Source organism: Pan paniscus, chromosome X, assembly GCF_029289425.2.
Source record: "Pan paniscus chromosome X, NHGRI_mPanPan1-v2.0_pri, whole genome shotgun sequence".
Lineage (NCBI taxonomy): Eukaryota > Metazoa > Chordata > Mammalia > Primates > Hominidae > Pan > Pan paniscus.
In genome coordinates, this window is record NC_073272.2 from 100,940,129 (window position 1) to 100,962,072 (window position 21,944).

A 21,944-nucleotide genomic window follows, 5' to 3' on the forward strand; every position below is an offset into this window, starting at 1 on the left:
GAGGTACCTGGGTTCAACTCAAGTGCCAGGCTGCTCCACCCAGAGAAGTGTACTTTGTGAGAACCAATGGAAAGGAGTCTGGGCTGCTGGAACCTATCCCCTATGATTTCAAGCATAATAGGTGCAAAAACATAAAAGACCTCTGGACTGTAAAAATGTTTCTCTTCATTAAGTAGAAGTGTGCTGTCCCCTCCCCCTAATAAAAATTAAAACAAATTTTAAAAGTGTCCTAATTCATTGTGTAATGTCTTTATTATTCAAATTTAATGTATTTCTTGCTGAAAGATGTGAGGTGGCTTATTGTGCAACAAATTACTCAATTGGCTAGAAATGGCCAGATATTATTTATGAAATATTTGTACTTGTTTGAAGATAGTCAGGCCAGGCATGGTGGCTCATGCCTGTAATCCCAGTTACTCAGGAGGCTGAGGCAGGAGAATCGCATGAACCCGGGAGACAGAGGTTGCAGTGAGCCGAGATCACGCCATTGCACTCCAGCCTGGGCAACAAGAGCAAAACTCCGTCTCAAAAAAAAAAAGAAAAAAAGTCCATTTAAATCATCATGGAAGAAATAAAATAATTTACAAAAGTTAAAAAAAGAAAAAAGAATCTATTTGAGACTAGGGGATATCTGAAAGTACTGTAGTTGAAATATAAGTTTTTTATTCCTAAAAGTGGTTTCTATCACACATCCCCACTTTTTAGTACAGAGTTTATAGTGCTGAAATGGAGAGAAATTTTGTTATTTTTTAAAATAATATGTATTTTTCTGAATAGGTAATTCATTCACATGATTCAAAACTCAAAAGGCATAAAGAAAAGATAAATGGCAAAAAGTCTCCCACCCCTACTCCCCAACCACCCAGTTCTTTTCCCCAGAGGCAATCAATATTAACAATATCCTTCAAGAGTTAATTAATGCTTATTCAAGCAAATATGCATACATATATTTTAATCCCCCCCCCTTTTTACACAAATGGTAGTCTTTAATCTTGCTTTTTAAATTTAACAGTATGTATTGGAGCTCATTCCATATCAATTTATAAAGAAGTTTGTGATGGTTAATAATGAGTGTCAACCTGATTGGATTGAAGGATACAAAGTATTGATCCTGGGTGTGTCTGTGAGGGTGTTGCCAAAGCAGATTAACATTTGAGTCAGTGGGCTGCTATTCCTTGAAAATGGCAAGTGAGTCATGGCAGTAGTGGGGAAAAGTATATACTACATGGAAATGACTGCACTCCAGCCTTGGAAACAGAGCGAGATCTCATCTTTAAAAAAAAAAAAAAGGTATTACAATGGGGAAAAATTGGTTTTTAAGAAAAGGACCATCGATTGTTTTCCATTATTCCATGTAAAGACTATTTTACATGGAGTTCATTGATTTGTTAACTTTAGAATTCAAATTCCTTATGGAGTTTATTGTAAATAAAGAGCAAGTTTTTGCTTGATTTCCTTCTGTTATCCCTAATGATCGTACATAGACTCACTTTCAGAGTGTGCTTGGTAAAACCTGGAAGCTTGAAGATGAGCCTTAGGCATCACTGGCAGTGCAGGTGGGTGACAACACAACAGTAGGAAGGCTTCCCGATGCTAACCACCAGAGTAGCTTGGCTTTTCTGCTTTACATATCAGGCTTCTAAGTAAGACTTCATTTCATGAAAAGGGTCTGCTAATCCAATTCTTTTGTTTTACAACTGAGTTTTGAATTTTCTACCTTGAATATTTGAAATGAGGACTTTGAATGTCATCAGGGCTAACAGTACCACCTATCAAGGTTCTGAAAATGCATTTCTCAGATTGACAAAACAAACAAAAGCCCAAATTGTTGCCTTGGGGCTTATTAATCTCAGACAGGGGATTTGTTACACCTTTTCTTTTCCATTGTCTTTGTGCCCAGTAGTGTCAAAACACATAATTGGTGCTCAAGTTTACTGTATGAATCTGACAGACCTTTCTCATGATATATATTCGCTGAGCAAGCAATACTGTAAAGCTAAGACATTTAAATTTGTGTGTACAAGTAATGAGAACACTTTAATACTAAATAAGGTGGGGCGCAGTGGCTCACGCCTGTAATCCCAGCACTTTGGGAGGCCGAGGCAGGTGGATCACGAGGTCAGGAGATCAAGACCATCCTGGCCAACATGGTGAAACCCCGTCTCTACTAAAAATACAAAAATTAGCTGGGTATGGTGGTGTGTGCCTGTAATCCCAGCTACTCGGGAGGCTAAGGCAGAAGAATCGCTTGAACCCAGGAGGCAGAGATTGCAGTGAGCCGAGATCGTGCCACTGGCTTGGAGACAGAGTGGGACTCTGTCTCAAAAAAAAAAAAAAAAAACTAAATAATATAGTAATAAATAACATAATAAATATAATAAGGAAAAGACTAAAGAACCGTTCCTATGACTTGAGGTTTTAAGAACACATTTTCTTTTTATTTTTGAGGCAAGGTCTCACTGTCACCCAGGCTGGAGTGCAGTAGCGTGATCATGGGTCACTGCAGCCTCGACCTCCACAGGCTCAGGTGATCCTCTCACCTCAGCCTCCCATGTATCTGGGACTATAGGTATGTGCCACCATGCCCAGCTAATTTTTGTATTTTTTGTAGAGATGGGGTCTTGGCATGTTGCCTAGGCTGGTCTCAAACTCCTGGGCTCAAGCAATCCTCCCACTTCAGCCTCCCAAAGTACTAAGATTATAGATGTGAGCCACCGTGCCTGGCCTCACATTAAATTTTATAGGGAAAAAAAAGTCAACGGGGACATATAGTTACAAGGTATATGCATTTTAAAGTCTCATTTTCCTGGATTTCAAAATGCCATTATTCTTACTACTACTGCTACTGTTACAACTTCTTCACCATGTGATGTTGCCCAAAGAGCAGCCAGACCCTCCTAAAATTAAGTTATGTTACATCATTCATCTGTTAAAATCCCTCAAATGGCTCCCCACCTTGCTTAGTAAAAGCCCAAAGTCCTTGCCATGGCCTACAAGGCCCCACATAATCAGTGCACACACACCCCTCACCCTGATCCATTGCATGCGTTTTTCTCCAACCTTCTTTTTTTTTTTTTTTTTGAGATGGAGTCTCAATCTCTCACCCAGGCTGGAGCGGCTCACTGCAATCTCTGCCTCCTGGGTTCAAGTGGTTCTCCTGCCTCAGCTTCCCAAGTAGCTGGGATTACAGGCACCTGCCACCACACCTGGCTAATTTTTGTATTTTTTGCAGAGACAGGGTTTCACCATGTTGGCCAGGCTGGTCTTGAACTCCTGACCTCAGGTGATCCATCCATCTTGGCCTCCCAAAGTGCTGGGATTACAGGCATGAGCCCACCGCACCCAGTCTCTCCAACCTTATTTCTTACCATTCTCTTTCACTCACTTTACTCCAGCTATAATGACCTCTTGACTGTTCTCCATGGCATCATGCATGCAGTTCCTACCTTGGGGCCTTTGGACTTACTGTTATTCCTGCCTGAAATGTTCTTGTCTCAGACACCCACAAGGTTTTGTGGGGTTTTTTTGTTTGTTTGTTTGTTTTGAGACGGAGTCTTGCTCTGTCACCCAGGCTGGAGTGCAGTGGCACAATCTCGGCTCACTGCAAGCTCTGCCTCCCGGTTTCACGCCATTCTCCTGCCTCAGCCTCCCAAGTGGCTGGGACTATAGGCGCCTGCCACCACGCCCAGCTCATTTTTTTTTTTGTATTCTTAGCAGAGATGGGGTTTCACCATGTTAGCCAGGATGGTCTTGATCTTCTGACCTCGTGGTCTGCCTGCCTCGGCCTCCCAAAGTGCTGGGATTACAGGCGTGAGCCACCGTGCTCGGCAACACCCACAAGGTTTGGTTGCTTAGTTCATCCAGGTCTCTGTTGGAATGCCACCTTCCCAAGGAGGCCTTCTCAAACCATCTTATATAAACTAATCACACTCCATAAATATTCCCTAACACCCTTACTCTGCTGTTTCTCCATGGCACTTATTACATTGACATATTTATGTGTTTATTGTCTACCTCCCCTAACTAGACCACAAGCTCCTCAAGGGCAGGGACTGTTTCTGTGCACTGCTGAAATCCTGTCACTAAAAACAACGGCACAGAGTATGAACTTAAATGTTTAACTGTGTTTTCATAATGATTTAAAAAAAATTCCAGCTGGGCGCGGTGGCTCACGCCTGTAATCCCAGCACTTTGGGAGGCCAAGGTGGGCAGATCATGAGGTCAGGAGTTCGAGACCAGCCTGACCAACATGGTGAAACCCCATCTCTACTAAAAGTACAAAAATTAGCCAGGCATGGTGGCGTGCGCCTGTAATCCCAGCTACTCAGGAGGCTGAGGCAGGAGAATCACTTGAACCCGGGAGGTGGAGGTTGCAGTGAGCCGAGATCCCGCCGCTGCACTCCAGCCTGGGCGACAGAGCAAGACTCCGTCTGAAAAAAAAAAAAAAAAAAAAGTCCTTCTAGCACCTTTATGGGGAAAATCTAAACAGGGACTTGAAGCTTTTAGAGATGTTCATTTCCCCAGATTTCATGGATTTGCACTAGAGGCTCCCAACAAGTAGGTCCATTTTAGGTCTATACTCCAGTCTACAAGGATTTGAAATAAGAGGAGAATCCAGTCAATACAACCTCTACTATACTCACGGACTTGACTGCCAGCACATAACCGCTTCCCTCCCCATCTCATCTCTAGGTTCTCTTTTCTTTCAAAAAGGTCAGGAACCCCTGGAATACTGTGCTGTACCTTACACAGAGCAGGTACCCAGACTGACTGACTACATTTTAACCTTGGAATCAGCCCATGCTAAATCTCTCCGGGTTGCAGATAATAACTGCAATAGGATGCCTTCTCAATCACAGAGTTGAATCTTATATAGCTTTTATTTCAGTGATCAAAAGAATGCAGTAAATGGAATCTACACTAACTAACATTAGGCATGCACCTCTACCTGAAACTGCTGTTAGCTTCTGATTGGCCTAAATCTTTATAACTTATTTAGGCACATCACTGAATTTTTTGTACCCTGATATACAGGGTAAGTTAATTTCTTCCTTGTGGCAGTCTAGTAATAAGAATTATGTTCACTGGCTAGATTCCTTTATAACTAAAGGCCTCTAGAGTCTCAGGCTGCCTACCCTACCTTGAGACTTACTTAATATGGATATTTAAGCAAATCATCATATAGGAAAGGGAGATCATCAAGATAACTGAAGTGTACTGTATAAACACTCTTACAGATATTTTTCTCCAGCATTGACAATCAAACACTAGATAAGGATACCAAATTATTCTTCCCCTACTTCTGCCCTTTCTGATAAACACAAGGATCTCCCCCGAAATCAGAAATGACTCCACACAAATGAGAGATTTTTACGTATGTGGTCCCACTATCAAAATTATAGGAAGCAGTTAATGGGGCTTTGAGAAAAGCATAGTCCCATGTACAGTAATATGCATCTAAATAGAGTTTTCCTTCACCTGTCAATTATTTTCACAAGATTAGCATTAAAAAATACAAGCAAACATATGACCCTTAAGCTTCACACACAAAAAATTGGTCTTTGTTCATTCTCAGATGACAGGATGTCCCAAGAGTAACAAAAGATGGGAGCCAATCCTCTCATAGCTGTTTCTTCAATCATCCCATCAACAGCTCTTCATTTCTTGAACTACCTTCCTTTTCCAAAGAGGTAATGCTGAGATCAGTCAGAAAGGCTTTCTGAGAAAACTGGCTTGGATTTCTGGGTCTGTTCCAGTCGATTCAAGATGAACTGGCTTGTATCAATGAAGCGCTCAACGCAGTTCACAAAACAGGCCTCAGCCCGACTGTCCAACTTTGGCCCAGGCTTGTCCATGCACTTCTCCTGCTCAGGACAAGATACAGAATCACAAAGGGAACTTGGAAAGAAAAAGACGGTTGGGGGCAGGGGTCCCTTTTTGTTGCTTAGAGAAAAAAAAACTTTACCTAAAAATAATATCTGATATGTTACTGATAGTTCACATTTGGCAGCTGACCAAGTATACAGCAATGTTTTCTAGCCTTACATTAAATTCTTACAACAATACTATGGAATAGATACTATTATAAATCCTCATTTTACAAAGAGGAAAACTGTGGCACAGAGATACTTTGCGCAAAATCATAGGGCCAGAAAATGGCAGAGCTGGGATATTCCAGAGCAAGAAAATGGCAAAATACAAGTGAAGTAACCTTTCGATGAATTTGGTTTTAACTCCACAATGCTGTTTGAACTAAATGCCTTTAAGTTAACTACAGAATAAAAGGGTGAAAGGATAAATCATTTCAGCAAGGTACCCTAAAACCTACCAAAGAAGAAAAAAAATATGACTTGAGATTCTATAACCTTGTCTACTTAAGCTAGAGATTCTTGAATCCTGTCATGATGAATGGAAAATTGAATGCATTTTCCTAAGGGGTTCATCATAGCTTACAGTTTTTTTTCCTTTCTTTTTCTTTTTTTTTTTTTTTGAGACAGAGTCTGGCTCTGTCACCCAGGCTGGAGTGCAGTGGCATGATCTCACTGTAACCTCCGCCAGGTTCAAGCCATTCTCGTGCCTCAGCTTCCTGAGTAGCTGGGATTACAGGCGGGTGCCACCCCGCCCAGCTAATTTTTTCTATTTTTAGTAGAGACAGGGCTTCGCCGTGTTGCCCAGACTGGTCTCGAACTCCTGACCTCAAGTGATCCACCCGCCTCCCAAAGTGCTGGGATTACAGGCATGAGCCACCGCGCCGGGCAGCTTACAGATTCTTGCAATAGTACTTAACCACACGCCCTCCTAGCCCCAAAGTAACGAATCACAGATATTTTTAAAAAAGAATCAAAGCACTCTGGTCCAAGGCAGACCAGAGTTAAGTAAGCATCTGGTAGGTGTCATAGTCCAGCAATACTATAAGTTTATGGGAAAGGGCCTATGGAAACCAATGACTGTATATAGTTCAAGTTAAGTGGTTCAAAAATTTCGTTCATTATTCTCTGCCATGTACACAAGCCTCAGACCCTCTAATTCCAAGGAAAATTATCCTTGGCCTCTGAATTCTGTGAATTGTGTACATTAAGGGAGATCTGTCCTTGGCAAGCAGAACACGTTGTTGGCAAGCTGCAAATACCTTCCACCCTTTTGCCAAAGTCCCCTCACAGGGCAGGCTCAATTCCTCAACCTTCAGACCCGAAACGGCTTGGTATTACACAACAATCCAACAAGAAAGCAAATAAGTATGTACGTTGGAAGAGATTACACCACTTTTATAGTTAGTGGGCTGGAGCCACTCATTTTTCAGCGGAGAGGGTTAGAACTGGGTAATGAAGGTAAATCCCGAGGAGTCCAGGAATAGCAGATTCACTGATTCACTGACTCTCTGGGACTCGGGCTGCCAAAAATAAAATCCCAGTACTGGGGGCTCCGATCAGTCTTGGTGACCAGCACTAGGCAGCTTCAACCTCGGGTGCCTGAAAGTGCTGGGTGTCCAGTGGCATAAGTCTTCTTTGATACCCAGTCCTCTGCACCAACAAAGCCGAGGTCCGGAATGACAGTCCCCAGAGAAGCGGAGTCACCCTTCTCCCATCCGGCTAGGCCACAGGAACCTGAGAAAATCAAGGGTTGCTGCCAGGTGCCCACCCCCCCCCCCGAATCCCCGACGTTGTCGCGAGTCCCGCGGTACAAGGACAGAGGGAAAGTAGGTACAGTGTTCAGGTCCCAGCCCCAGGCTCCTCACCCAACAAAGTTCAGTCATCTGGTGCACCAGCTGCTGGAAGCGCTGCTTTTGAGTCTCTACCTCGATGAAATGCTGCAACTGCGGGTCCACTGCACCCAAACCCGCCGCGGAGGAAGAGGAGGAGGAATCCATCCCAGGGCGACCACGCTTGCAGAGACGAACTCCGCACCGACCTTCACGTGTCTCCGCGACGGAACCGGAACCACAGCTCGCTGCCTCTGGGACCGCCCCCGTGAGTGCACTGCGTCGGCGCGAGGCAGGCGCCCAACTCCACCCCGCCGCCTCCCACGCCTTGGCGCCGGTGCTTCGTTCCCGGAGTCGGCGGGTTCCACTCCCCGGACCCCGCAATCCCGTAACCCCGCAACCCTGCCGTTGCGCCCAGCCTTGCGCCTTGAGATCGCAGGGCTTACAGCCCAGAGCCGAGGTGCCGTTGAGATGTTACTCCAAAAAGAAAAGAAAGGAGAAAAGGAAGTTACTTCAGACCACGTGATCCATTCCGTGCTGGCCCCACAGCTCCGCCCCTGTCCACTTCCAAATTAGCCCGCGTTTTCTGAGCTACAAGAGTTGTGCACTGGGTCAGTTAGTTGACTGGGTCGATTAGTTGGCTATCCTGGGCCCCTGGCTTTCGTTTTTTGATGGAGTTTTCCTCTCCCGACGTAGGGAAATGAGGCTATGGCAGTTTGTGCCCAACTTTCAGATTCATTCAAATAACATTGCATGCGTGCTGTGACAGGCACTGTTTTTGCTTAATGCATCTTTGATTCAGAGGCAGGAGTTAACAAGAGGGCTTAAACCTGGAGGATCCTGTCGAGTTCTCAGTGTAGGAATATGCCAAACTAATGCCACACAGCAGCTTTCTGGAATACTGAGATAGGGCGCTTCAGGGAGGCTGCATGATTAATAGAGATACCAAAGACTTTCAAGCTTTCTAGTAATTTTATTTTATCAAAACACCCTCCCCTCCCATCTTTATGACACCATTTCATTCTTGCCAAATTCGGTCCACCCCCACACACACACCCCCAAGCTCTACCAAATGCCTACTCAAAGAGCTGTTGGACCCCTTTGTGCGGCTATTTACATCCTCCCTCCTAAAAAATATTTTCATCGCAAATTCAGTCTGTCTTAATTCTCTCGGGAAATTTCAGGCACAATAATTTCTTGGCCTTTGCTCAGAAGCCACTATCCCAGGGAATCAAAGAAGAGGTGCATTCCCAGATGTAGAGAGGGGCCTTTTTGTATTGAGTGGGAGCACAAAGGCTCCAGGGCTCCTAAGCTTGGGATTTCCTCTGAGAAAGTGAAATTGGGGCTTGAGGAGAAGAGAAGTAGAACCAAGAAGCTTATTGGCGAGCTCAGGATTCTTCATCCATGACATCTAGAATATTGCTCAGAAGAATTTTGAAAGTGGGACGCTCATCTGCTTTCTAAAACCAAAGAAAAAGTAAAGTGTTAGAGTGGCTAGAATCCAGAATTCAAGGGAAATGCAATGAGTACGCAGCAAATGTTTATTAAATATATGCTCTATGCCCAGTAGCATGCCCTGTCGATTACAAAAGGAAAAAAAAAAAAAAAAAAAAGAAATAGCAGCTCTCCATAAAGTCTTTGTGCACTTTTCATCTTTAGTAACTCAGGTTATTAGTGTGATAAGAACAATTTGCAAATTAAACTGACAATCACACTGATCAAAATTGAGGGCAAGTTCATTATGTAACTGTATACAACACATTCTTATTTTGGATCCTCAAGTGAAAAATGGCTACCAAACAAGTTCAAGTGGTTGGCAGAACAGAAATCCCATGTGATAATTTTTAGTGATTAATATTTCAAAACCACAGGCTGTATTACTGAGCAGGGATTCTGAGTACCTGGGACCTTTTTTTTTTTTTTTTTTTTTTTAACCACTGGTAACAAAAAGACTAAGGTTTTTTTTTTTTTTTTCTTTTTGAGACAGAGTCTCACCCTGTTGTCCAGGCTGGATGGAGTGCAGTGGTGTGAGCTCAGCTCACTGCCACCTCCCAGGTTCAAGCGATTTTCCTGCCTCAGCCTCCCAGGTAGCTGGGATTACAGGTGCACGCCATCACGCCCAGCTAATTTTCGTATTTTTAGTAGAGACCGGGTTTCACCATGTTGGTCAGACTAGTCTCGAACTCCTGACCTCAGGTGATTCCCCCGCCTCAGCCTCCCAAAGTGCTGGGATTACAGGCGTGAGTCACCGCGCCCGGCCTACGACTAAGGTTCTTTTTGATGGCCATGGCCCATAAGCCCCCGAGGTATTTGGTATTTAGTGGTTCAGGGAACATTCATGCCAGAATGCTCTCAATCTGTTAGAACCAATGGTCATCAATTTCTTGATTCCTTGACTCAGTGATTCTTAAACTTAGCTGAGTATCAGAATTTCCTGGGAAGTTTAAAAAGAGATTTCTGGGTTCCACTTCAGGCATAGCTAATCAGAATTTCTGGAGAAAAGGCCCAGTTATCTGAATTTTTGTTTGTGACACAGTCTCGCTCTGTCACTCAGGCCAGAGTGCAGTGGCAGGATCTCGGCTCACTGCAACCTCCACCTCCTGGGTTCAAGTCATTCTCCTGCCTCAGCCTCCTGAGTAGCTGAGATTACAGGCACACACCACCACGCCTGGTTAATTTTTGTATTTTTAGTAGAGACAGGGTTTCACCATGTTGGCCAGAATGGTCTAGATCTCCTGACCACGTGATCTGCTTGCCTTGGCCTCCCAAACTGCTGGGATTACAGGCATGAGCCACCATGCCCAGCCAGTAATCTGCATTTTTAAGAGCTCCTTAGGGTTTCTGATATGCATCCAATTTTGACCACTCCTTTAAACAGGCTGTGGATAAAGTACCTGTCTGAAATCATTTTTAATTTGCAGAGTAAGAAGGTCCTGATTGGGAGGGAGCATAGCCAATCACCCTTAATCCTGCATCACACAGAAGAAAGAAGGAGTCCTCCCTTTCTGCACTTTCTCTGTGATCTGTCATTTGTTCGAGGGAAACCAGCCATGCTCGGATCCAGATACCCACTTTTCACCTCACCAAGAAGGCTCCAGATTCACATATGCACTTGTTGGACACTCTGAAGAGTTGAGCATTTATTTCCTACTAGAAATTTAGGTTGCCAAGGATCTACTGAAAAGTAGAGAAGGCATCTTGGGAAGAACTCGAGGTAAGAGGAGCAAAGCAGTTTAATAGTAGTAGGACAGATTTCCTTATTTCCAAAATACCACACCTACCCACATACCCCACGATGCACCATATTAAAAAGCAAAACAAAACAAAGCAAACAAAAAAACCCACTACCTGTTTTAGTTCCCTTTCAAGCAGTAGGTTTTAAAAAAAATCTCATTTAGCCGGGCGCTGTGGCTCATGCCTGTAATCCCAGCACTTTGGGAGGCAGAGGCGGGCGGATCACAAGGTCAGGAGATCGAGACCATCTTGGCTAACACGGTGAAACCCTGTCTCTACTAAAAATACAAAAAATTAGCCGGGCGTGGTGGCGGGCCCCTGTAGTCCCAGCTACTCGAGAGGCTGAGGCAGGAGAATGCTGTGAACCCGGGAGGCGGGGCTTGCGGTGAGCCGAGATCACGCCACTGCACTCCAGCCTGGGCGACAGAGAAAGACTCGGTCTCAAAAAAAAAAAAAAAAAATCTCATTTAGGACCTCAGCCAGAAACGGTTGGCAGCTAATAAAGTAGAAGAAAGGGCCAATGACACACAAAGGAATGAACAAACTTTCATGACTTTTCTTTTGTAATGCCCATTCACTTGTCTGAATGCCTCTGGCTGCCTGCTTATGCTAGATGACATGGCCCCACAACACCTCACTCCCTAAAGCTGAGCTGGCATTGGAGTGTACTAATGACACTCTAGTGAGAATCGGAGTGGGCCTGGGAAAGCCTCTGGCCATCAGATGATCAAGTTGCAGGCCAAGGTCAGAGAATGTGTGCAAGGCCTGGCGTGGTGGTTGATGCCTCTAATCCCAGCACTTTGGGAGGCCGAGGTGGGCGGATCACTTGAGGCCAGGAGTTCGAGATCAGCCTGGTCAACATGGCGAAATGCCATCTCTACTAAAAATACAAAATTGGCCAGGCTCAGTGGCTCACGCCTGTAATCCCAGCACTTTGGGAGGCCGAGGTGGGTGGATCACCTGAGGTCAGGAGTTCAAGACCTGCCTGGCCAACATGGTGAAATGCTGTCTCTACTAAAAATGCAAAAATTAGCTGGGCACGGTGGCATGTGCCTGTAGTCCCAGCTACTCGGGAGGCTAAGGCAGGAGAATCACTTGAACCCAGGAGGCAGAGGTTGCAGTGAGCCAAAATCGTGCCATTGCACTCCAGCCTGGGTGACAGAGCAAGACTGTGTCACCAAAAAAAAAAAAAAAAAATTAGCTTGGTGTGGTGGTGCACGCCTATAATCCCAGCTACTTGGGAGGCTGAGACATGAGAATCGCTTGAATCTGGGAGGCGAAGGTTGCAGTAAGCCAAGATCGCGCCACTGTACTCCAACCTGGGTGAAAGAGCAAGACCTTGTCTCAAATTTAAAAAAAAAAAAAAAGGAAAAAAAAGAATGTGTGCAGCTATCAGTCTTTGGTGGCTGAATGGCCAGCTAAATGGGCAAGTAGATTCAAGGAAATAATTTAAGAGATCCTAATAAAGCACTTACCTCATGCCAACAACTGTACATGATGGTATATACCTTCTCTGAAGCCAGATGAGGCCTGTAGAGACGTAGGCCTTGGGCAATGTGTTCAGCAGTCTCACTGTTAGTAAATCTCTCATATGGCATCTTCCCCAGGGAGTAAATTTCCCACATCAAAACCCCTAGAAGGTGAAAAAAATTATTAAATTGGTTTGCAGTCTTTTTGGATAGCAGGGGTCCTAGTCTTCCTAGATCAACCTCAAAGATTAGAATCAGTTGGTTCCCCGCTCTGTGCTTTTTATATTTTGCCCAAATTTCTGCTATAGTACTGACCACACTAGATGGAGATCAAGGTCGTACTAGACTATTAACTCCTCTAGAAGAGAGACAGCATCTTATTTGTCTTTGTAGTTATAGGGTCTGGCAGAGTGCCTGGTACATAATCAGTATTCAGAAGCTGTTGAAAAATGAATGAATTGTTTTCCTTAACATGGTTTAAGTTCTAAAAAGGCAGAGATCATGTCCAGTTTAGTTTTCATCCTCAGAAACCCCTGTGGTGGCTGACACACAGTAAGCACTCCCCAAGGATTGGAAGAATGAAAGCAAGAACAATATCTCTGTGGAGGTTGCAAAGTGTGAATTTTCCCATTGCATTTCTTATCCTTTGAGCTGTATAATCTGTGTAATCTTATCCACTTACCAAAAGCCCAAATGTCAGATTTGCTGCTGAACTTGCTATACATCAGGACTTCCGGTGGGGACCACCGGACTGGAAATTTGGAGCCTACTGAGCTTGTGTATTCATCATCCAGGACATACCTGCAAGGGATTCAGGACTTGTTGCATTAGGATTTGGAGGCTTGGTATTTGCTTACGTTTTCTTGGCACGGTCACAAGAGTATCACAAACACACACAGGCTTTCTCAAAAGTCTCTCCTCCTCAACTAGTATCTTCTACAAACGTTACTTTTAACGAATTTCCTGTTTTTGTATCTGATTGAGCTTTCCTGATTGACAATATGGTTACAAGAAGGATGAAGTGAAATAAGATCTAGTAGGTACTCCCTTCCTCTTCTCTATCCACCTTTCCTTTCTCTGCTCTTCTCCTTCCCTTCCTTTTATCTGCAGTTGTCACTGGGAATTAGACTGATTAAGAAAGAAGGAGGAATGGAGTAAAGTCATCAGGATTAATAGATCAAGATAAGGTATTGGGGAAATAGATTTAAAAAAGAGGAGGTAGAGATAAAGGGAGAAAGGAAGGAAAGGGATATGACAATAAAACAAAAGGATGAAAGAGGTGGCTTAAATAACTCAGAGGAAGAAAAAGAATAGAAAGATCGGCAGAAAACGCTAGAATGAGAAAAAAAAGAAAAGGAGAGGATTAAAACTATAACACCTACCCATGTTTCATACTGTGCTATTTTTACTTCTGGAGGGAAAGATGAAAAAGCCACACTCACCTGGACAGGCCGAAATCAGATACTTTAACAACTCCTTGATCGTTTACCAAACAGTTTCGAGCTGCCTGTAGTGCAAACAGAGACCAGTGAGACTCCGTCCCCAGCACAGAGGTTAAAGGCACAAAGCTTCTGCTGACCAGTAGAATGAAGCCAGGGAAGCTTCATCTCCTTCGACTACAGACACCTTCCCACCTAATAGGAATCTGTTGATGCCACCAAGAAATTTTGATTCATTTCCACCACGTGGAAAGCAACCTGCTGTGTAGTCCTAGGTAAAGCACTGAGGACATACAGAACGATTGCATTCTCATGGGCAATTCCACACCACCCCATTCCCTCACTGATATGCTGAAAGAATTAAGGGAGAGGCTGGGTGCAGTGGCTCACGCCTGTAATCCCAACACTTTGGGAGGCCGAGGTGGGTGGATCACCTGAGGTCAGGAGTTCAAGACCAGCCTGGCCAACATGGCGATACCCCATCTACTAAAAATACAAAAATTAGCTGGGCGTGGTGTTGGGCGCCTGTGATCCCAGCTACTTGGGAGGCTGAGGCAGGAGAATTGCTTGAATCTGGGAGGTGGAGTTTGCAGTGAGCCGAGATGGTGCCATTGCACTCTAGCCTGGGCAACAGAGCGAGACTCCATCTCAAAACAAAACAAAACAAAACAAAACAAACAAAAAACAAAGAAGGGAGAATGAGAAGTAAGTTTTTTTGCTTTCTGCTTTTCTGCCAGTGAGACTAGGACAATTTGAGCCTTGGCCTGACTGAAAGAAACAGGGGCGCAAACTCTGATGCTTACAGGGGCCAGGCAAGTTAAGTAAGAGTGAAGTGAAGTGGATGGAGATTGCAGGAAATGGAGAGTACATGCCTAGAGGAAAGGAGGCGGTTCGTGAGAATGTGGACCTGGTATTTCCAGACGGTGTAGATTTTCAAGAGAAGCTGGAAATTCCAGGGTTTTTTTTTTTTTTAAGCGAAATGTTTCTTTTTAAGGGTTTGCTAATTATTATATAACATAAAAAAAAAACCCCACACATGTGGGTCAAATGCATCCACAGGCCCCAGTATGTGACTCTGAAGGAACCAAATGATGGCCCCATGCCAGGAGCAGTCCCATTGGGAAGCACAGTCCCTTCTGTTCCAAATCCAGAATGGCCACTGAAAGACCCCACCATTTTCTTGTGGGTGGTAGGGGGTTGGGAGTGAGTGACTGCTCTGATTCCCACCACGGCAGACTTCATGGAGCTGAGGCTGGAGATATTTGATGGGCTCAGCACTGGGGCAGAGGCACGCCTAACTTATAGTACTTTCTAGATAAAATTGAAATGATGGCACCAGCAGCCCCCCTCAACCATGTATGATATATCTTCCACTGCTACTTCCACCCCATCAGCCCTTGGTCCTAGGCCAATCCTTCTAAGGTCCCACCAGGTCTCGGTGAAGGAACTGCTTTGACTCCAGGTATTCCATGGCTTCACAGACATCCTTGCACATCTCTAGCAGCTGCTGAGTCTGGAAGCGGTGGCGCATCTCCCTCAGGTAGTTCAGGAGGCAGCCATTGGCCATGTACTCAGTGATGATGAAGATGGGGCGCTGCTTGGTGCAGACGCCATACAACTGCACCAGCTTCTCATGGGAAAGATTCCTACAGGAAAGGCAAGGAACTAGTCTTCCCCTTTTGGCTCTGCATAATAGCAATAAAGGGGCTGGGGAGGAAGGGGCTGACCTAGGAGTAGAGCATCAGATAAGGGGTCACACCAGCAAGTTTATTTTCCTCTTTCCCACCCTAAATCTCAAAAGTGCTTAAAATGTGGAAGCAAGCAGGGATTTGGAGCCCATCAATTGAAAAAGAAACAAGTCCAGGAATGAAAGAACGCTAAGGCTAAATTAGAATCTTTCTCTTGAAAGTTTAATTTTCTACATCTACCCCCAAATGCTACTGAGATGGTACACACCCATGAGCACCACTATTCTCAACCAATATCTGAGGCACAGAAACTATTATCTTAGCACTTAGGACTACCGCCAGTTAAAGGTAAACTTCAGTCCCTCGTCCCAAACCTCTCTTACTGTAAGTCATCTTTAAGCCTCAGTGGGTTGTTGTGTGAATTCCTAGACTCCAGCAAATAGATTGAGAGTTGAGTTTGGGCTATAACTCACATCATGACTTTGGCTTCTTCAATGAATTCATCTTCAGACATGGAGCCTTCTTTGATCATCTTGATGGCCACGTCATACTGGCCTCTCCATTTCCCATACTTCACTACCCCAAATTGTCCAGTCCCCAGCTCCTTCAAGAAGGTCAGATCCTTTGGATCAATTTCCCATGATCCTAACAATAAAGTCTTGGTGTGATTCTTTGGGGTCATGAATGTATAATTCTTACAATAGACAAAAATCCCTACTGGGGTAGAAATAGGAAAACTAGTAAAAGGGAAATTTTTAGAAGTACTAATCTGTCTTTGCTTAAGTCAATCTCAGAAACAGGGGATTCATTGGTTAGAGGAATCTGGGAATTTTAGGTTCAAGGTGGCCATAAGGCAAGAAGATAGACTAAGCAACCTCCCCAAATCCCTTTATGATTATGTTAGTGATGGTAGTTAATGAACTCAGGGATAGTACTGAAAATTTTCCCACAATTAAAAATAAAAGACAAAAAGACCCAAGACAACGACAAAGCCTTTTATGAATCTATGTTTTTGCAGTCCCAGTAGTAGCCACTAGAGGAAGAAAATCAGTGAATAACTTTTGCTTGGATCTGTCTTGAGCGTCCTTGAGGCAGCTGCTGCAGAACAGTGTACCTCAAGGACACTCCCTAAGGCAAGGCCAGCAAAGGTAGTTTTTGCAACTGGCCAGTCCACCCTACCCCAGAGAAATAAGGAGTTACCGTATCCCAGGCCTGCAGTGGAAGGTGCATTCTTGTTTTGTTGAGACACTGGATATTTGAGCCTGGATATGAGTCCTGAAACAGAGAGAGAGGTCATGCTGTTGGTGTGGTGTAGGAGGTGGGATGCCTCACACATCCTCACTTAAAGCCTCACACTTCCGGTGTGTATCTTTCTAGTACATTTTGAATCCCAGAAGACCTCCATGAACCCACATATTTCCAGAGGTTTCTCCTCTCACAAAATACTTTTCAGGGACAAAAAAGAGAAAATACTAATTGAAATACACTGCCTAACTGAATATATTCCCACCTCCCAGCCCAGGCTTAGCTTACATCCTACCTTCTTGATGAAGCTGTTCCCCCATATCCATGCCCTCACTAATGTCTCAGTTTTTAGAAATTTTACAGTGCTTAGAAACTTTCTTCTGATGTTGTCTAACCTGTATGTTCTTTGAGGACAAGGACCTCGACTCAGAATGTTCCCGTGTTCTCCTCTAGAACTGAGGAAATCGCTGAGTACACAGTAGGAACTCAATGAATACTTGCTGATGAATCAGTCACCAGCCTCTTTTGTGTCTTCTCTTAACACTGAACATCAATCACCAAATAAAGAGTCAGTCCCTGTTGGGTGTAGGTCTGCCTCTGACCACCTCTTTACCAGCTTCTACCCAGTATCACAGGGATTTCCTTTCACAGTGAATTCACACTGTCCTGTGAGACGGATTCTTCCTCTTATCACCTTGTCCTGCATTGCTTATCCTGGTGTCTGTAACTCCCTTCTCAGTTGCCCCTGGTACTCACCTGCAGAGTTGTGCTGATGGTAGTTAATGAGCTCAGGGATGGTGCTGAAAAGGTGCTTCTCAGCCAGGTAATACTGGCTCTGAGGTGTGGAACACACAACATAATGACGTATCACCCCTTGAGGGTCCCTGAAGAAGTGGATGCTTAGTCAGTAACTTGGGCACAAAGGTCAACAGAACCCAGGAAGTGAAGTGAGATGAGTTTTGAGTTTCAGAGACAGAGGAAGTGGGACGGGCACAGCATCAAGGAGCTATTAGCAGGGTACCCCTGTTCTTTGTCCTCAGGGCCTTGGAATAGTAGCACTCACCCTGTGGATTTAGCAAACACAGACACTGTATATTTGCCAGCTTTGCTGGAGTCTCTGACAATGAAACCTCCTTCTTTCCCCTGAAACAACGAAAAAGAAGCTGTCTGTAGGAGGAAGTGGTGCTCACACCTGCATCCCACCTGCCCAAACTTGAGAGAGAAAATAGAACAACCCCTGATTTTACTGCCAAGTTCCACGCTTGAGCTACAGCCTCATTGCTTTTAATATTAAAAGGTGCAGGCCAGGCATGGTGGCTCATGCCTGTAATCCCAGCATTTTGGGAGGCCGAGGTAGGTGGATCACCTGAGGTCAGGAGTTCGAGACCAGCCTGGCCAACATGGTGAAACCCCGTCTCTGCTAAAAATACAAAAATTATTCGGGCGTGGTGGCATGTGCCTGTAATCCCAGCTACTTGGGAGGCTGAGGTAGGAGAATTACTTGAACCCAGAAGGCGGAGGTTGCAGTGAGCCCAGATCACGCCACTGCACTCCAGCCTGGGTGACAGACCGAGAGTCCGTCTCAGAAAAACAAAAACAAAAAAAATGGTGTAATTGGGACCCCAGACGATGGCGGCTTTGACACTGCCTTGCCCAAAGGTAGGGGGCAGAACAGGCCCTCAGTTCAATATCCTCACTTATGCAAGGAGAATGCTGTGTGCTAGTGGTTCCACACTTACCTCTTGCTTTAGCAGTTGCTCAGCCTGACTCCGAGTCATGTGTTTGGAATACCACCTGTGAAGGGAGAGTGCTGCTTGAGTGGCTCCTGGTCATAAGCAGATTGGAGGTTACAGCACCCTCCAGGGCTTGTCCATGTCGGTGATTCAGTCAACTCACTCAAACCCTATTTACTGAGCATCTGTCATGTGCATAGCACACTGTATCCCTTTCCCAAACCCAGGTTGGCATTGAAGATTCATGGAAATGGAGAGTAGCAGGCAAAGGCAAGCAGCAGGGAGATGCAGGGAAGAGATCAGGGACTAGGGCACTTGAGAACAATCCACTTCCATGATTAGGGAGGAAAGGACAACAGTAGCAGTTTGACATTTTAATTCTTTCATCAGGTCGTCAACTCCTTTTTCTTTGAGTGTGATTCTTCTGGATTTGAGGGCATGGTAACCTCTCCAGCTCTCATAAATGGAGGGTGTTTGGGGGGTAAAGGTAAGACAGATACACTAATTTGAGGTGGTGGCATCATTTGATTCAGATGGTACTAATTTTAATATATATCTTGAAATAAAAAATGTTGAAAGTAGAAAAAAGTGTATATATATATACACACTTGTGTATGTATACATATGTATACATAATATACCTATATATACACCAGTGTATGTATACATATGTATACATATATACACTTGTGTGTGTTATATATATATAAATATATATAAAAAATATATATATAAATAAATATTATATATATATAGAGAGAGAGAGTTCCTCCTGGAAGATTGTGGACTGACATAAACATACTTACTCATACATTTCTATGGAGTCTTCTGCTTCAGTGACATAGTTACTAGGGATGTAGCCTTCCTGCCTGTGAAGGAAACAATGTGGCAGTTCATCCAGCACCTCCCCAGCCTCCAGGAGACAGATTCATATGCCCACGTCCCTGAGCTCAGAACAAATCTCAAATGGAGGTATATGTATCATGCACCTCCCTCAAAGACAATCACTTCTCTGATGCATGGTTAGGCAGTGAGCCAGTGAGGTGCAGAGCTTATGCACATGTTGCATTGGTTATATGTGCCCAACAACAGAGGCTCAGAGATGTGGCAGAGGCCATGTATAGGGAGCTGCATGCTGGGAAGTACTTGGAGGGAGAGCATGTTCAGTCTGGTGTGGGAAGAACAGTCTCTGATGAGGATGCTGATCACGGGAATTATGCCGCAGCACTTTTCGCGTGTAGGGAGTGGGCAGGCACCAGGCTCAGGAAGGGCTGGTGTGGACTCACCCATTTTTATCTCGTGCTCTCCACCATGGTAAGTTGCTTTCCTCCAAGATAAAATATTCATCACCCTTCCGCAGCTGTAGATCATTTGCATTCATTGGCATGTAATCATAAAGGGCCACAACCTTTTTCAGCTCACTTGTGGAGACTGGTGCTGCTGCTGGCTCAGGCGGTAGTGGCTTTTTCAAGATCTATGTAGTTAGGAGAAAAGGTAGGAGGGTTTGTCAAGATACCAATCACTCTTCTCTTCTCTCCCAACTCTCTGACTTACTCAAGACACCCAAATCAGGCATACTAAAATATTACTCAGCAGTCATTCAACAACCATTTTTAAGCACTAGTGCAGGAGTTCTCAGCCTTGCACACATATAAAGACCATGTATGGAACTTTTAAATTCCAATGTACTTTCAGAGGCCAAGGCGGGCGGATCAGTTGAGGCCAGGAGTTCGAGACCAGCCTGGCCAACGTGACGAAACCCCATCTCTACTAAAAATGCAAAAATCAGCTGGGCATGGTAGTGTGTGCATATAGCCCCAGCTACTCAGGAGGCTGAGGCAGGAGAATAACTTGACCCCAGGAGGCAGAGGTTGTAGTGAGCCAAGACCACGCCACTGCACTCCAGCCTGGGTGACAGAGTGAGACTGTCTCAAAAAAAAACCCCACAAAAAACAAAAAACCAATTCCAATACCTAGTCAGTTTCCTCACAGACCAATTACATCAAAATCAAACTCTCAGGAATGGGACCCAAACATTACTATTTTTAAAGCTCACTAGACAAAAACCATTTATAGCTAAGGTCAGGAAACCGGCTTGGCACTAAACTTGTACGTGAATCTACTAAGTGGCTCAGAACCTTGGTTTCCTTCTTTGTAAAATGAGTATAATAATACCTGCTCTACTTACTTACGATACATGAGAAAGGGCTTTCTAGACCTCAAGAAGGAACCAAAAAAAAAAAAAAAAAACTTCTGAAGTGTTAGTGATAGGTGGTGTTAGTGCTAAGTGTTGAGTATGTTGGTATTAAGTGTTAAATTCTTCTAACTTTACTGTATGTTTGAAAATACTTTCCAGCTGGGCACGGTGGCTCATGCCTGTAATCCCAGCACTTTAAGAGGCCGAGGCGGGTTCGAGACCAGCCTGAACAACATGGTGACACCCCCGTCTCTACTAAAAATACAAAAATTAGCTGGGCGTGGTGGTGCATGCCTGTAATCCCAGCTACTCAGGAGGCTGAGACAGGAGAATCACTTGAATCTGGGAGGCAGAGGTTGCAGTGAGCCGAGATCATGCCATTACACTCGAACCTGGGCGACAGAGCGAGACTCCGTCTCAAAACAAAAACAAAAACAAAAACAAAACAAAACAACAACAACAACTTTACATTAAAAAAATCAGGTTTTGTTCTAAACAGGTGATTGGATTACATGGTTGCTGAGAGCCTTCTATCTTTCCATCGAGGAGGAAATCCTAATTAGAAGAACAAATCCCCCATCTTAGCAAGAATACCAATTAACACTGCCAAGTCCCAGGGTAATTCTAAGACTCTAGTGTGTTCTTAGGGTTTGACTATAAATTTCCATTTAAGCAGTGGCAGCACCCAGTTTCCCTGTATACCTGGTCCTCCTCAGGCGTTGGGGGAAGAGGCTTTTTTGTCTTCCGGTGAGAACTCCCAGGTTTTAAGCCTGCAAAACAAGAAGCCAGTGATGATATGGAATGCACTTTAGGAAAGGGGCCAAGGACAGGTTTGGTCAGGGACTTTGCCGTCCATATTGAGCGCCTTTAGGCAAGTTAGAAAAAGTAGCTAGGCATGCCAGGTCACATAGCTCGGAGAGCAGATTACCAGCTGGATTTCAGCCCCCATGTACCTCCTCCCTCCCCCAGGACCCTTTGTTTAGCACCCAAAGTGTACAACCTTATGCTATGACCCTGGGCTTGACAGACCCTTGGGAGAGTGATGGAAACAGTCAAAGGAGAAAGAAATTATATCGATCAGATTGCTTACTTCCATTCCTGTTCTCCAAAATTTGGCAGCCCATAGCATTTTTGGCTGTCTGAGAGCAGCAGAGATACTGCCCATCGATCCAGAAGCAAGGGTGGTATTTCTGAACCAGATCACTGTTGTACCGGATTACTGTAGCAGGAAAGAAGAGAG

The 21,944-nt window shown here is 44.5% G+C and overlaps 2 protein-coding genes across 4 annotated transcripts in view; both read right to left on the reverse strand.

The window, feature by feature from the left end:
• Window positions 1-641: 641 nt before the first annotated feature.
• On the reverse strand, window positions 642-8,188 carry TIMM8A (translocase of inner mitochondrial membrane 8A). Of its 2 annotated transcripts, none has more exons than XM_057301134.2 (2): window positions 7,736-8,188; window positions 642-7,604 (listed from the first exon to the last, which is right to left on the reverse strand). In XM_057301134.2, the coding sequence occupies exons 1-2, from the start codon at window positions 7,865-7,867 to the stop codon at window positions 7,590-7,592; spliced, it is 147 nt and encodes a 48-aa protein (XP_057157117.1). In that variant the 5' UTR covers window positions 7,868-8,188; the 3' UTR covers window positions 642-7,589. The 2 variants fall into 2 exon arrangements, with proteins under 2 accessions (XP_057157117.1, XP_003810462.1); XM_003810414.5 differs by having other exon boundaries at window positions 4,862-5,864; window positions 7,736-8,166.
• Window positions 8,189-8,537: 349 nt separating this feature from the next.
• BTK (Bruton tyrosine kinase) overlaps window positions 8,538-21,944 on the reverse strand; it is a 36,879-nt gene continuing 23,472 nt past the window's right edge. The window contains exons 5-18 of one of the 2 annotated variants that reach the window (XM_034950432.3): window positions 21,795-21,923; window positions 21,407-21,474; window positions 19,794-19,981; window positions 19,314-19,376; window positions 18,514-18,568; window positions 17,838-17,917; window positions 17,531-17,658; window positions 16,730-16,804; window positions 16,003-16,174; window positions 15,271-15,487; window positions 13,845-13,909; window positions 13,085-13,203; window positions 12,409-12,566; window positions 8,538-9,159 (exon numbers count right to left, since the gene is read on the reverse strand). In XM_034950432.3, coding sequence (XP_034806323.2) covers window positions 9,088-9,159; window positions 12,409-12,566; window positions 13,085-13,203; window positions 13,845-13,909; window positions 15,271-15,487; window positions 16,003-16,174; window positions 16,730-16,804; window positions 17,531-17,658; window positions 17,838-17,917; window positions 18,514-18,568; window positions 19,314-19,376; window positions 19,794-19,981; window positions 21,407-21,474; window positions 21,795-21,923 — 1,589 coding nt within the window. In that variant the 3' untranslated portion in view covers window positions 8,538-9,087. The remainder of the gene's footprint in view (window positions 9,160-12,408; window positions 12,567-13,084; window positions 13,204-13,844; window positions 13,910-15,270; window positions 15,488-16,002; window positions 16,175-16,729; window positions 16,805-17,530; window positions 17,659-17,837; window positions 17,918-18,513; window positions 18,569-19,313; window positions 19,377-19,793; window positions 19,982-21,406; window positions 21,475-21,794; window positions 21,924-21,944) is intronic. The other variant, XM_003810410.5, reaches the window with a different exon arrangement.